At 36.1% G+C, this 16,257-nt stretch overlaps 2 protein-coding genes across 2 annotated transcripts in view; one reads left to right on the top strand and one right to left on the bottom strand.

Moving 5' to 3' along the window:
• Positions 1 to 11,669, top strand: part of LOC128990278 (solute carrier organic anion transporter family member 74D-like) — a 38,069-nt gene extending 26,400 nt beyond the window's left edge. The window contains exons 4-13 of the mRNA XM_054412598.1: positions 1,281 to 1,484; positions 2,228 to 2,368; positions 3,098 to 3,319; positions 4,084 to 4,248; positions 5,044 to 5,236; positions 6,125 to 6,269; positions 7,200 to 7,393; positions 8,231 to 8,334; positions 9,445 to 9,546; positions 11,147 to 11,669. Of these exons, the coding sequence (XP_054268573.1) occupies positions 1,281 to 1,484; positions 2,228 to 2,368; positions 3,098 to 3,319; positions 4,084 to 4,248; positions 5,044 to 5,236; positions 6,125 to 6,269; positions 7,200 to 7,393; positions 8,231 to 8,334; positions 9,445 to 9,546; positions 11,147 to 11,310 (1,634 nt within the window). The 3' untranslated portion in view covers positions 11,311 to 11,669. The remainder of the gene's footprint in view (positions 1 to 1,280; positions 1,485 to 2,227; positions 2,369 to 3,097; positions 3,320 to 4,083; positions 4,249 to 5,043; positions 5,237 to 6,124; positions 6,270 to 7,199; positions 7,394 to 8,230; positions 8,335 to 9,444; positions 9,547 to 11,146) is intronic.
• A 994-nt stretch (positions 11,670 to 12,663) lies between these two features.
• LOC128990949 (gem-associated protein 7-like) lies at positions 12,664 to 15,768 on the bottom strand. The gene is made up of 2 exons (XM_054413625.1): positions 15,547 to 15,768; positions 12,664 to 13,023 (listed from the first exon to the last, which is right to left on the bottom strand). The coding sequence occupies exons 1-2, from the start codon at positions 15,641 to 15,643 to the stop codon at positions 12,779 to 12,781; spliced, it is 342 nt and encodes a 113-aa protein (XP_054269600.1). The 5' UTR covers positions 15,644 to 15,768; the 3' UTR covers positions 12,664 to 12,778.
• Between the last annotated feature and the right edge of the window lie 489 nt (positions 15,769 to 16,257).

Raw genomic sequence — 16,257 nt, 5'->3', positions numbered from 1 at the left:
AGGTATACACCAATAACAATTTTAATGCTGATTTGACACTTGATAGTGTTACATTTCACAGCTAATAGATTAAAGTTTAATGTAATTAATTATTTTAAAACGTCTAAGCTCATTACAAATTATTTGTCTTAAAGAAAACTTTTGTATGCTTAGGGTGTTATTAGGTGCTGTATGCACCTTTGAAGGAATAGTTATATTTTTTACAGGAGAAAATGAGAACAGTGTAGTGACTGGTTGCTACATTTCTCTAGAATTATTCTCTAGATTGATCTGGTTTCTGCAGGTGACCACACACCATAAATAAATATTAAAACTACAAGATTCAGTTTTTTACTGAACATGTTTAACATGTATAGGTTTGAGTTTGAGTTGAATGATGATATAATCCCTACATAGTTCATTTGAGTAACATCGTTACAATAAATTACAAATATAAAGTTCCTGCACATACGATCTCATACACGTGTGAATTGCAAGGAAAATCGATTGAAAGAAATGAAAGACTGTTGAAGTCACGTGTGAGGCGATTCTCATTTCACCGACAATCAGTCGCTAATGGTCACCAGTCGCCACAATAGCTCTCTGTCAAAGGATTCTGCAGCCTCACACAAATAGCTGCCAAGGTCAATTCTTCCATTAAGGCCAATTGTAGAAGGGTAATACTTAAGGTGTTTATTCATGGCCGAACATATACTTGATTTAATGGATACTAGGAATACTAGGATCTGGTTTAAAGATCCAGGTAATACGTCTGGTGCTTACCATACGTCCTGCTATTTTGAATTGTCTAGCTTTTTTTTTAAAGATTTGTTAATATTTAACATCTACCCGTGTTATACACTGACAGAGAATGAATTAAATGCTATTGACTGCTTGTTCATGGGTATATATCTGTATACAATTTAGTAATTTATATGTTTTATTGGAGAACTTTTAAAATGTAATCATAACAACAAACTGTTTTGCTCCTAACAACGACTAACTTAAATATACATTAATCAAATGTCATTTACACCGAAGAAGTCTCTAATCAAGATTACAAGCTTATTTTAGAATTTTTTATGCAAAATATACTTACCGTATGATTTCATTGCAAACAGTTTTCTGTAGTTTCTAGGTATGATTTTGAAAAGCTCAAATTACAATTTTAGCATCATCTAAACAGCCACATCTTTTTTTATCAGTTTCAACTACTTTTCTTAGGGTTTCAACTAATTAATTATTTCAGGAGTTTTCCAAAAGATGGCAAAGATGATGAAACATTTTGTATTTGTTCCAAGAGGATCAGGCATCCCTGTGCGTGAGAGGGGAGGAAGGCGGATCACATTGTGAATTACCCGTTGGTGGAGAGTTCTCAAATATCCCTGCACTGCTGGTATTTTTCTCTCAATTCGTTCTGGGAATCGGAACAACGCTCTACTACGCTTTGGGACAAACCTACCTTGATGACAACACCAAGAAGTCAAAAACTCCTTTGCTTTTAAGTGAGTATCCAGTGTTAAACAAAGCACACCTTTGAAACAATTTTAATTTAGCACTTGGCAAAATAAGGAAAAATGTTTGCATTGTGTTCAATAACTGTTGAAATGAAATGAAATGAGAACATAAGGGAACTGGAGCAATAGGGACAGAATGTATGAAAACTCAACAAATTTGTCATCTAGCTAGACAAATAAAAATCACTGCATTGGATTAGAGATTGGGTTAGAGTGTTTTGTTCTACACAAAGTCTTCTGTTCTTTTTAGGTTGCCAGTTAAATATAGGTTTGAGTTCAACGAGTTTTCTACTACACGAGTATATGCATATTAGACAGAGAAATTGAACTAATCATCTATCAGTAACTTTTTGAGCCATTTGGTATCGTATGAAAAAATAGTTAATGCGTGGCTTGGAATGCATACAAATAGGATTTGTCCTAAGCAAAATAAAAAAATGAACATTAAAGTAAGTGTGCTACTGAAAAAACAACATTTTTACACTCCTGCTGGTATTCCAATACATCTAAACTTAAACTGAATTGCATCTACACAAAGTTTAGAAGTGTTATAAGTTAATATTCTATGCCTATTTTAACACCTAAATGAATGTTCAAACGGACATGATAATTAATTTTTAATTTCAAACTTATCATGCTGATCTGGTTTCTGCAGGTGACCACACACCATAAATAAATATTAAAACTACAAGATTCAGTTTTTTACTGAACATGTTATCTTGTTTCTACAGGTCTCACAATGTCCCTGAGAACGATTGGACCAGCAATTGGGTTCATCGTAGGTTACGGATGCCTCAGACTCTACATAGCACCGACTCTAACTCCCATCATAACCAACAAAGATCCTCGATGGCTAGGAGCTTGGTGGCTGGGTCAGTTTGACATGTTATGAGTCAGAATAATTAGAGATTGAAGGTTCATAGATCCACATTTTTCATTTTTGTTTATTTTCCAATAGTGTGTTCATAGGACTGCAGTATACTGTATGATGTACTATAGTTCGGCCGCTTAGAAAGCGACCTCCTCCAGCATTGGTTTAGCATTAGCGCGCAGGTTGTTTTCTAAGCGGCCGAACTATAGTAACTGAACTCATAATGAAGAGCACCAAAAAGCCACATTCTATAAGATCGGTTGTATGACAGTTTCTTGTTATGACTCATCAGTATGGTTGTAACACTGCCTTTTTATTTCCTTGAAACTTTACTTGTACTTTTTAATTCTTCCAACTCAAATCCTAAATTCAGGATTTTTTCTTTGGTATCATAAATTGTTGTATTCATTTTGATTTTGAAATTTTTTTAAGTAACAAGAATGAAGATAAGCTAAGTGTGAGTGTTCAAACATAAAAAAATAATTAAAAACGTGACAAGTCTTAGAGTTGAACAATACTTGATACTGTAAATTAGTCGATTTGTGAGTTTATACTGTCTATAAATGCACCTTTGAAGGAATAGTTATATTTTTTACAGGAGAAAATGAGAACAGTGTAGTGACTGGTTGCTACATTTCTCTAGAATTAAGTACAAGTAACAAAACATGTTTTCAATTTTAAAAACAGTATTTTCATTAAGTATATGACATTATTTGTTTCTTCAACTCAGGTTGGCTTATCCTGGGAACTGCAATGTTGCTGTTTTCATTTCTCATTGCAATGTTCCCCAAGAAGATGCCTCCAAGCAAGAGCAAAGTGGGAGTGATTAAACCTGCAGACATCACCTTAGAAACTGTCCGCAAGACAGAAAAAGAAGTAGAGTTCAAAAACGGAGTCTCCAGAGAGAAACTGGTGACTGAAGTGGAAAGCGAAGCACCTCCAACCTTGAAAGGTATACTTTCTTGTGCTGAAATGTTTTATTTTGTTGTTGTATATTTCTATTGCAAAAAAATAGAAATTTTAGGAAAACGTAACATTTTTTTTTTAAAGCTAGTCTTAAAAGAAAACAACAATTAGGGCATACACTTTTTTATGAGATTTATTGCAGAGATATCTTTGGCTATCGTCATCAATTAAAAGAAGACCTACCAACAAGTAATACAAATTGATACTGGGATGCAAATAATGGTGATTTCTTTTTAATCAAATAATTATCTTTACCTTTTGGAACACTTTATTTATCCACTCCAAATTATTTATGGTTGTTTTCTTTTCTTCTTTATAATATTCTGATTCTGTAGAGGCGTCGCAGATTTTTGAAGGAACTGATGTTTAGCTTGTCACTCGGCAGACTAGTGAGTTTAAACTTTTCCGCCACAACCAAAATAATCCTTAACATAATCCTGACAAAAAATTGTGCTTGTGATTAATGTATAGGCCACACTATTTTTTTCCCTTGTGGGCCTAATCTTAAGGTAAGCTTTGTCCCACTAGATGACATCATTATCACATATAGCTAAAAGTTGAGAAGATTGGCAGGATTTGAACCCAGTACCTCCAAAACATGAGTCCAATGCTCTAATCTAGCCATGCTCCTCTGTCTATGAAATTGTCTATGAAATTACAAGCAACAGTTTCCTCTTAAAAATGCTGCTAGTGCTATACCCACAAAAATTACCATAAATAATCTAGACTTGTATGATTTTCAAATTTTAGAGTTCCCAGCAGCACTCGCTAGATTGCTGAGGAACAAGTTGCTGATGGCCAACATCCTGTCTGGAGTGTTCTACATTCTGGGAGGCTCAGCCTACATCACATACATCACTAAATACATGGAGATTCAGTTCCACCAATCGGCTGCCGGGGCCAGCTTCATCATAGGTAAGTGGTAGATACCATTTCCTTACTTGATCCATCTATCATTTCCTATTTGATGTATTTCCCAGTGTCAAGAACTAGAATATTTGTTTATTGAACGTATGTTACCTTATTGCCAACAAAGCATAGACTCTCAACCCGCAAAACCAACCCTTCTCAGCAGTAGGTCAGTGAACAAAGACGGTGACGGTACTAGTGTGATCCCCTACAAGTGTCCATCGCGCGTCCGCGAAGCCGTCGCGACGTAAGCGTACATTGTACATCGTAGCAGGTCTGGTGATGTGTATATAAACTGTGTATATATAAAATGTGTAAATAGATCTTCTCATCTCCCTGATGATGCCACACACTGTGGCGAAATATATTGGAGGATTTAACATCTTTCTACAAGAACAAAGGCAATAAGGTAACATAAGTTCAATAAACAAATATCATTTCCTATCATCGCCATCATCATCTTCTTCATCATTTTAATCTTCTTTTATCATTTTCTTATCTTGGTTTCACTGGTTGTATCTATGGCTAGGTTGTTGAACTGGCAAAATATAGGGAATCTCTGACGATTTGTATGCATAGCAGCAATTAGGTACTCATAGTGGCAAAAATTTTAGTTTAACTGTTCAAGATGGATTACTGCAATACAGCAATCAAACAAGTTTGACAATCTACTTTGACCTTAAAGCTTGGGGGGAAGATGAATTTGGGTAGAAACCATTAACCTTTTTTCGCGATGTAGAGGTCGCCAGCCATTTCTTGTATCCACCGTTTGTTACTGACTCAACCAATGTTATTTTCCAGGGCCAACAGCAATTTTGTCGATGACCTCAGGATTCCTCATATCAGGAGCAGTGATTTCAAAGTTTAAACCCAGACCCACGTACCTATTAGGATGGAATGTACTTGTCGGCATTTCCTTCGTCATCGGAGAACTGTCCTTCATCTTTCTCAGTTGTGAGGACAGCAGTATGGTTGGCTTCAGGGGAGAGAACGAGTAATTAAACTTATTAATTTGGTTATTTTATATTTTCCAATACTGTACAACTGAACAAATTCTTCCTACATTTGCTTATATGGTTTAAACTTGAGTATCATTTTTGGCATTCTGTATACAAGTTAACTGCTTTACACAAACAAGTCTGCAGTTATTACAGGATCTTCCTCCATGTGCTATGGAAACATAGGAAATCAATTAGAAAATCAATTGACACTCAATATTTTTACAAGATCCGTAATCTGACGCTACAGTACTTTGTTATCAGACAATGTCGGTACATTTCTGGAATTATATTATGGTCTGTCATGGTCACCATACAAACACATTAAAAGACGTTAGAGAATGGTACCACATTCAATGGTTGATATCACCCAACATTTCAGGAATCCCCTATGAAGAAAATCCGTTGGTTTGGACTAGAGGGATGTCTCAAATCAAAGGAATAAAATGACCCAACTTGAATTTAATTCACACAGATTATCAGTGAGGCAACAGTGTCTTCATTTCTCCATGCAGGAAAAACTTTGCTGCACATATTTTATACATGTTCACTCAAAATTAAGGAGAGCGTTTAGCATTCATTAGAAGTAATCATGTAAAACAAACTGAGAGCAAAATTTTATGTGAAGTTCACGATGCAATCAGAGATGTTAAAAATCAATTTATAACAAGCTTTATAATAACTCTAAGAATAATACAGTTACTCTAAGCACAAAGTTTTCCTCAACGTTATGTTTCATACTCATTGAGCCGCACGGATTCCATGGTACCTTAATAACCTATGAAAGAAATATAACATTTAGTGAATCCACTTCCAAAAAACGTATAGTTAACATACAAGTAATTACTGTAGTTGTAAACTCAAATGTCATTCTGCTCCTAAAGGCTGCCCCTGATAAACGAGTGCAATAACAACTGTGGCTGTAACAGTCTCAAGTTCAGTCCCGTGTGTCTAGAGCAGGCTCAGCTGAGTTTCTACACAGCGTGTCACGCAGGCTGTCAGCAAGCAGACTACTCAGCTTCACCCATTGTGAGTAGCACGACTGGAAACTGTCATATTCATTCTAATGTGGTTTAGTATCCCCTATGTCTGGCCGCAGATGTACTTTTATAATTTTCAATTTGTGTTTCTGTAACGGTACTTTGAAAGAATCACAAAATCTTAAAACTTGTCACAGTTTTAGGCAGGTACACCTTACAAGTTCTTATAATTTCTGCTCTATTACCCATGTAAAACTTTAATATTTTTGTACAAACCGCACAGCTAGAATCGTTTCAACTAAAGAATTTCATTAGAGTTCAATTTTAAACTGGACCCATCTTGATTGTTCTTTAAATGAAATGGAATTAAAATTCTTCTTTATTGAGGCAAACTGAATACCGCATAGACCTTTCTAATAGTTAACCTCTACTGTTGGGCTTTTAACATAGACTAAGCAACACAAGTAGACTCCTCATCCCGTTGTAAATTTTGAAGTTTGTTTTTTGTGTCTAGTTCATGTACGTCCACAATGATCGCTGGGGTAGACGAAATTTTGTTTCTATTATTTTAGGGTTATTTTCATGATTTGTGCTTTACTATTTGGTTATTTATGTACGAGACCAGTTATTGTTTATGATTATATCATTTTATTTGGGTAAATGAGGTTTTAAATGGCTGAAATACCAAGATACAAATTGTAAAAAAACACAACCTCTACAGTTGGGTACAGAACTAACAATAAAATTGGCTTCAGCTGTTCCATAAGGATGGCATATCTACTAAGGGAGTATGTTTTATCTATGCTTTTAATAAATGGTACTGGCTAATGAAACAGCTGGTTTTAGTCAGTTACAAGGTTACACAAGTCGTCAAACTCCGCTTTAACTTATTTTGCACTCATTCAGCTTACATTTGTAAGTGATCAAGACAAGCTTAGACCTACTGTTTCTAAACCCATCTTTTTTATGTTTGTTACAGACATTCACCAACTGCTCCTGTATCCCGGATGACGTCTTGTCATCAGTGTCTGCCAGAAAGGATGAGATTGTGCTCAAGACAGGAGCTTGTAGAACCAACTGCTACTACAACTTTGTCATATTCATAGGCATCACCATGGTCATGCACAGTCTCGGTAGTTCAGGGAAGATTGGGAACGTTCTAGTCAATTACAGGTATGTGGAGATCCTTACTAATTAAATTATTCCGCTCACTGATATTTTGTATGTAATATCTCAAATGGGAACAAGGAATAAATAATTACCTATAGTTGTTTTTGGAAATATTTTTTTTTACTTCTGAACACTTTTGAAGAGATTTTTTGTCTAGAGGCGTTTACAGTGGGAACTTCCATCATACGCTGGATACATAGGTTGGAAAACAAAATAAGTTAAGATAATCAGAGGATGAAGATAGCATTTAACTCATTTACAGTAGGATGAATAGGAATGAGACTGGCGTGGTTAGAGTATAGGGCTCATAAACTTGAGAGCCTTCAAATCTTGTGTATGTCAAATGTGTGTTTGGTCAATGCCACAATGCAAAGACCCAGTGGTTTTGAACTAAAAACCTTGAAAGTGTTGGAAATATGATACTATCGTGAATCAGGTTGATATGGTCTTCTGTTCTAGTCAGATATTTTTAGATGATTTGCATCTCATAGTCAGATTTTAAGTCCTAAGTTTTAATTAAAAGTTTCAAATCACGATATTTTTATATCCATCCAAGTTATCAAATATGATCAATTAATTGATGGTTTAAGAGGTATTTCTATGTGATGTATATTTTAACATCATATTAATATGGTACATGCATGACTACTTGTTAAACAAATATAAGAGTGCTAGAGAACAATGAAGAAATACAAGAGAAGCAAAAGAAAAGTCAACTTATTTCAACAAAGCTTTGTTGAAATAAGTTGACTTTTAAGCTTAGCATTAATGAGTTTCAATTCATTGTTTTCATGTAGTTAATTTGTTTTTTTACAATGTTTGATTTGTCTTATGTTTCAGAGCGGTGGCTGCAGTAGACAAGTCCTTCGCTCAAGGGCTCGGCCTGCTGATGGTCAGTCTGTTCGCCTTCATCCCAGGCCCAATACTTTACGGAGCGATGATAGGTGATTGTGACTTTTAAAAGTACTTAAAATACTGTACAAGCATTAGGAGTGTAGTTGCTGGAAATTAGCCTAATTACCAGACAAAATTGGCCTTACAGTGCATTATAGTGAGTGGCCTTATGAAGTGTGGACTAAATTTGTTAGTTTATAACGCCACAGTAGTTTCTGTCACCTATAAATTTGCCATACATTTATGATTTTTTGAAATAATAAAATATGAGAAACTGAATCCACAAAAGTTGTTTACTTCAATAATATATTTCGTATCTAGGGGCGAAAATGTTTTGCCGGCTCGAGATAGTTTTTAAGTTCAAGAAGAAGTCGAGAACTTAAAAGATCGAGAGCTGCAAAACCATTTTGGTCTGTGGTACGTATGATATTTTTCACCACACTATACCCTATTACCACTATTCACCACAATAATAATACACACTAACAGTCAACACAACTACACCTTTAAGTTTTTTTTTTTTAAATAATTTGAGGAATCAGAGAAAATAATAATAAATATTTGCTAAGCAGCGATGGCAATAAAACAAGTCTTTAATTATTGATCGTTTGTTACCTTATAGCCTTTGTTCTTGCAGAATGATGTTAAAATCCTCCAATGTATTTCGCCACAGTGTGTGGCATCCTCGGGAAGACGAGAAGAACTATTTACACATTTTATATACAGTTTATACCCACATCACAAGACCGTACGTTTACGTCGCGGCGACTTCGCGAACGGGAGGGCGGGCGCGGACGTGCAACGGACACCTGTAGGAGGATTTTAACATCTTTCTGCAAGAACAAAGACTATAAGGTAACAAACGTTCAATAATTAAATATTCTAGCTCTTGCCACTGGGAAATACATCAATAAATCATCAGAACAAGTCTGCTGCAATTTTATGGATACAGTACTGATTGTGTAAGAAAGTGAGCAAACAGCTGACTTTCGGCCCTAGGGATGTAAAAACCTGCTCGGTCCCCAAATCACCACGACAGCAATACGTAGCTTTCAGCCTCCAATAAGCGTTTTGTAAAATGGCTAAAAAAATCATAGTGTGGTGAAAATGTATTAAGCTAAATTCTATTTCCTGACACCCTCAATGTATGATTGCTGCAGATTCTACTTGTCTGGTTTGGGACGAGACTTGTGGCAGAAGAGGCAACTGTTGGCTCTACGACAAATACAGGCTACGTTACTCACTAAACGTGACTTCAGCTTGTGAGTAGCATTGACATGTTTTATCTTTACAGTTTCTGAAATCAATTTCAGTGGTGTTCCAAACCGTTATGCATTGGAGTTAAATTAAGATGCATTTCATCCGCTCTTTGGAGGTGGGACGGCTTTTTTAAAAATATTGTTTCAACAATTGAAAAATAACTGTGGCACTTAATTCTTTCTCTGAAAACCATGTTTTGTTAGTGTATTTATATTAGTTATATCAAATGCAGCATTATGTACCATTTTAGGCCAGGCGCACACAGGCGATTTTGAGTCGCGCAACAGTTGCCCGACTAAAATGTTCAACATTGTTTTAAATTGGAGTGCGCACACGAAGAAAACAGTCTGGGGACAGTCGCGCAACTGTTGCAACCGATGTTCCCGGACCCAATTTGCCAGCGACTGCTCTGCGACTGAATTGTTGCGGGACTATCGCTCCAGGTTTGGTATCCATTGAAACGAGTGTAGATGCGCACACATGCGACTAAATAGTCGCTGTGCCGCTCAGTCTCACCCCAGGAGTTCAACTACTCGTGGCCAGAACTGTCACTAGTGTTTGCTCACTTAATTGTTGTGTGTGTGAAGTTTTTAGAAAATTACAAGTATGAGTGTGCGTGATGAGGATGTCGAACAATTTATTGATGAAGTTGAGAAGAGGTTGATACGAAATTGCTGGTCTCACAAGTGTTAACAGTTCATCAAAACTCCCGACACTCATTCTTGAATATTTGAAAAACTTCTCTGGGTGTTCTCTTAAGTCATTGTACAAAATGGAACTGTCCTTTCACAAGTCGCTCACTATATATGGGATGAACCGATGAACCCAGTATCTTCTCTTTTTCTTTCGCGCGCGAAACTTCAGCAACAAAGCACATACTACAGCTGTATCATTGAAATCCATTCGGAACGCTGTAACGAATGTATTTCCAACACGTCTCAAGATTAGATTCACGACTAAAAAGTTGCCTGTGTGCGCACTCTTGCTCAACTGTTGCTAGACTTTAGAGTCTCCGAGTGAGTCGCGCAACAGTCCCCCGATTAGTCGGGCAACTGTTGCGCGACTCAAAATCGCCTGTGTGCGCCTGGCCTTAGTAACACAAGAAAGGGTGAACCTTTAACTATTTGGGTGGAATGAATCTACCACGCTATACAGTGGACACCGCTCAACCCCATTCTGACATCAGATGTATGTAGCAATTGGAAGATGAAACGGGGAAGGTCAGACAATCCAGACAATCCACCATACAGCAGCGGTCTAGTGCAAGACTATAAAGCACATAATCAATCATTGCCCTTTTAAGAGTCTTCTTAGTGGATTTCCCAGTAACTAGCCTATATGAAGTTCAATGCCTTAGCCCAGTGGTTTTACCTTTGCAGGTTTTTCTTGGAGTTTCTGCTGAGACATCAATACAAGTAGTGCATTTCCCTAAAAGTTTTTTCACAACTTGGATTATTTCAAAGTTTCTAAACGATGGCTGGAAAAATATAGTACACCTAAAAAGGTTAAAAAAATTAGGGTTTGAATTTGTGATTTGTAATATTCACACTGTTTGAAATCTGACATATGACAATGAGAGACAATATAACTGTTAACTTTCAGGTTTAACACTGATTGGGGTCCTGTTTGATGCGTTGGTGTGCTATCTCGGTGGAGACCTGAAGCTGTACGAAGATGAGGAAGATTCAAACAAAAACTCATTAAACTCAACAGTAAATGGAAAGCATGAAGTTTTACCACCCAATGATAAGCCTGAAAAGGCGTAACTGTGATATTTTTTTTTACTGTATTTGTATGATTGTACCTGGACTTAAAAAATGGATTTGCCTTTACATGTAGGTTTTACTACTTTTTAGAAGTTTGACATTCAAGGCTAAATAGCAAAAACTCTTTATTGGGATATTAAAATCACAATAAAGGGTCATATCTATCTATCTATCATCTATTTGTAGATAATTAACAATTACCAAAATTAAAAACTTGTTTTTAACAACCATCTCGACACATTCCATGTACAATAATTTAACTGTTTTAAAAATGTACTTAAGATAACTGTGTTAACCTGTAAATAATTATCTGTAAATATTTGTTGATTTATGTAGACTAGTATTTAGCTGTAGTTCAAGAATCGTAAAATTAAATAAGTTTAGTAATAATTTTATTTTTATTTTTTCCCTGCTTTTTTTGAAACTCAAATAGACAATAGACATATGACTTAAAGTTTTAAAATCTCTTTTGTACCTACTTAGCCATGTATAAAACACATGAAGGCAGTTTACACACTGGTGTTGTAGACATTGTGTTTTAAGACCTGGTTGGTGTCTGATGAAATTGACATGTCTTATGTCTTTTGCATGTTTGAGACATTTCACATGTACTTTACTGTAAATCAATTGAGTACAAAATGTTGTTAGGATTTCCCTTGGCAGAAAAACTACGTTGATGATGCAGGGTTTTAAGGATGGTTGACGGTTAACCCATTCTCTAATGTAAAAGCTCACACATCAAACAAGTTTGTTACAATCCAACGACCGAACCAACAATCACAGATGATTGAAGAATATTTCAGAATGAAAATGAACAAAATGTACAAGACATCTGACCAAACACCAACCTATTGGTTCTGTACAACACATGTCCGATACACAGATGATGTCTTGGCATGTGTCACAAGCAGAGTGTCCACTCTAATTTTATAACATATGGGTTGGTTTAATGTGAGAAATGTCACGAAAGAAGGGTTAATCGCTGTCAAATATTATGCAACAAAACCTGACCTATTGATAATCCTAAGTCTTGGTGTTCTTTTCTTTTAACTATACATGTCAATTGTCTGGGTAGCCGAGTGGTTATAGTGCTCGCCTTTCTAGACCCAGATGACATTTGTCATTGGGCTATGAATTAATGATGCAATCTAACCAAAGGTCGACGTTAAACAAGACCAGGGTTCAGACCGTTCCCTATCAAAACATTAAAAAATACCACTGGCGTAAAAACACACAAAAAATGAATAAGCAAACCTAAATGTGTGACTGTTGACTTGTTGGTATCGGAATTTTAAACTTTTTGTCAAACATATCTCGTGTAGTAGATTATCTTATGGAAAAAAATCTGTAAAATATTTTAAGTATATAAAAGATTGTATTTTTGGAATCACATTTACACATTAAACATCAATAACCTAAAGGAACGCTCACAATTCAAATAAATGACATTCAGGTATTCTATTCCAATTCACACAGCTTCAACTTCCATTGCTGTTCCATTCTGTTCTTTAGTAGGGTCTATCAACTTCTGATATGTTGCGTTTGGTACCTCAATACTTAGAATGTCAGTAGTCCTTATTAGTGCATGAGGAGCGGTCTGTGAAGAAGGTTGGGTCAAGTCCTTAACAAAAATCTGGAATGCATCCAAGTCACAGCCACCAAACTTAGCTGACGCCGTTGTGTTATCAAAGAGTTGAATTTCGCAGTCCTTGTCTGAAATTGAATATTACATTGTTAGAGGAAACATAAGCAAACAGACACTAAGTTTAGATGAATCAATTTTTGTATGCTAATTCAACCAATAAAAACGGTAGGCCTACTTTGGTATTATACGGAGAGCTCCTTTATACGTGCTGCGGCGGATATGTTAGGTTGAGTTATAATAAATAGAAGATATGACTCATCTGGTATCGTTCGATTCATAACGAAACAAGAAAAGTTCTACAAACATATGATAACTCAACCTAACATGACCACCGCAGCGTGCTGTAGGCCTAAAATAAATGTGGCTGTCGGCTGTCGTATAACACCAAAGTAGGCCTACTAGAAAAACTCCTAATTGATTTTGTAGTCATTGAGACATCACTGAAAAAAATCCTATCAAGAAAATCATAAAAAGAATTAAGCTAAGTGGCTGTATATTGGCACGATAGCAATTTATGGTGAGTGGCCGGCACGAATGTTGGGACGTGTGGAACCAAGGAAGCGAAGTTGTAGGTACCGTTAGGCCTACTTAAAAATCTACTAATGCTGTTCATTGTTGTGGACTGGCTCACAATGTGATCACTAGATGCAATCCACTCACAGTCTTTCAAGGCTCATATAGATAGGCCAAATCAAAAATGGCTGCTAGCTTAAAGTAATAGGTGTCGGACAACCAAAAAGGATTCAGAGTAACAGGTAGGCCTATATAAAGTAAGTATACAAAGTTTAAGTAAGGTTATTTGTTGATTGAATGTTGTGATTGACGTAGGATGATCAATCATTGATAAAGAAAACGCCTCAATAGATCTTTCTTATTTGTTTGCTAAAAGACTGTTTCCTGATATATGTAAATAAACAGTCACATGTTTTTCAATTGTTTTTGTTAAAAACAAATAATAGTTTTAGTGTGTTGTTGTGTGGAATGAAATAAAGAAGATGGTTTTTGTTCACATTTATTTTTGTCATTTCTGATATTTTATATTAACTGATCGTCCGTGATATTGAGTTGATCGAATCACGCATATTGACAATGACATGATTTTTGACTTGAGTTGCATTTTAAGTTTAGATGAACACACAAACATAGGCTAAACAAAAAGGGAAAGAAGGGAATCATACTGATTAAGTTATGAGAACAAGGCAACTAAGAAGGTTGTGTTAAGGGGGGGGGGGGTTGTCACCTTTTGATCCCAGGTGCAACATAGCCTTCTCAAGCACGGGGGGTTGTCACCTTTTGATCCCAGGTGCAACATAGCCTTCTCAAGCACTATACATCCAAACTCCTAAACTTAGGCTGAACCCTAGATAAACTTAGGTATTAATATCCAGGCAAATGCAATTGAGGTTGCTAAATTTTTGAACAGAACAACTAACTTAAGGTTTCAACTGAAAAAGTTATAGATTGATACAATTGAAAATGCTGATAGTTTTCATTCGATTTAGGGCCTAGCCATAGATTAGGACAGGTGCATATTGAGACGCAGTCGGAGCAGCGCAGCGTAGTGCAGCGGAGGGCAGTGTTTTGTAAACCACATGTTCGCTAGAACACGCGCATATGGCGCAGCGCAGGGCAGTGCAGTGCAGTCCCGCATGTGTCTGTGCCGCATTGCTCATCTGGGCCGGGTTGACTAGTGTTTTGTGACTAATCTAGAAGAAAATTAATAGAAATTGTGTGTTTTTATCCAGATTTTACATTACCAGTCATAGTACCTAAGTACGGTACATATATAAAGAGTAATTACAAGAATGAAATCTGGGAGAAAATACAAAAATCACTTAACATTGCAAATTTTTACGCCCTTTCTTTCTTGTTCTCTGGTGAAGAAGTAACAATAAATCTAGATCAGCGCCTGAATCTGACTCAAACTCAAATCCTAATATTTAACAACATATTCGCACAAGAAACTGTTATCACTCCTATACGAGAACTGTATGACACTGCTTCCCAATATGCGATGTCAACTGTGCAACACAGACTTTTTGCCCAATTCTGTCCTGTGCTATGCTGCACTGCCTGGACCGTGCCGCGTAGCTCAATATGCGCCTGGGCTTAAACATACTCCCTTGCCCGGGCTGAGGTAAAGTCTAGACTCACCTATAGTCTAGACTTTACCTCAGCCCGGCCACAATCGATTGTTGATGACCCTTCGTGTGTTTTGTCATGTGTGTCCGTTCCGTGTTAGGCCTATCGTGTTTTGTATATGATTTATTTATTGAACTCTGTTTGTTAACAACCTTCGAATGAAGTGATTACCTGACACATTGAGGCCTGAACCTGATGATGGTTCAAAAGAAGAACTGAAACTAGGCCTAGTTGCATAAATCAGCAACAAGGGATTACTATGTAGGTATTGTAAACCATTTTAAGTTAGTTTGTAGTTGCTACACAGTGTAAATCCAGCCTCCGTATAATAAAACCAAAGTACCGAAACGTTATAAGAAATACTCATAACTAACTTAGGCCTTAGATAACCTTTTACCTAAAATTAGAGGTGTTGAAATCATAAGTGTTAGGTTAAATATGGTACGCACCTGTTATACCGGTGATAACTCTAAGGAATCTTTCTCGCAAGAAAGCTCGAGCTTCTTGTTTCTCAGGTGTTGCAAAATCTTTGGGAATGTCCTTCATTATAGAATGTGTTGCAGCTAACTTAAAACGCTATAGATATGTAATTATAATTATTAGTCACAGTTTAATGTTAACTTAACTTCAACTTCACCAAGTACCATAAAAACAAAACGAAACAATCTTACTTTTACTTTTACTTAACCTCAAATCAAATTTCAAATTCGATTCGAAATGTTATGGACTCAGGACTCTTGGTAGTTGAGTGAAATAGAAAAGTAGTTTGAACCTTTGATTATAGTTTTAATAATCGGTGGTCTTTTATAGAGTTAGTAAGCTAAAAGCTTGAGTAGTAGGCCTTTGTTTTATCTATGGGTAAAGCAACTAGTTTCAAATCGGAAACACACTTAATTATTGTAGAATACATCTGGTTTAAATTTAGTGTGATTTTATACCAAACATACGATTTCTTATGGATTTGTTATAATCCTTATAGATAAGAGCAGTAGATAGTTTAAAGTTATCGTTAGGTGTGGCAATTTTTTTACATATAAATGCACTTCAGACATGTTTTTATAGTATTTTTATTCGTCTATACTGTATTTTGGGTAGTTGAAATATTTTACGTTTTGTGTTGAGTAACTTAGCGGTCCAACGTCTAGACTTGTTGCTATCAA

This window comes from Macrosteles quadrilineatus, unplaced genomic scaffold (assembly GCF_028750875.1).
Source record: "Macrosteles quadrilineatus isolate MER2022 unplaced genomic scaffold, UCM_ALF_1.0 Scaffold_3__2_contigs__length_128488019, whole genome shotgun sequence".
Classification (NCBI taxonomy): Eukaryota; Metazoa; Arthropoda; class Insecta; order Hemiptera; family Cicadellidae; genus Macrosteles; species Macrosteles quadrilineatus.
Note: the sequence above shows the minus strand (reverse complement) of the source record. Positions and strands in the feature narration are given on the sequence as shown.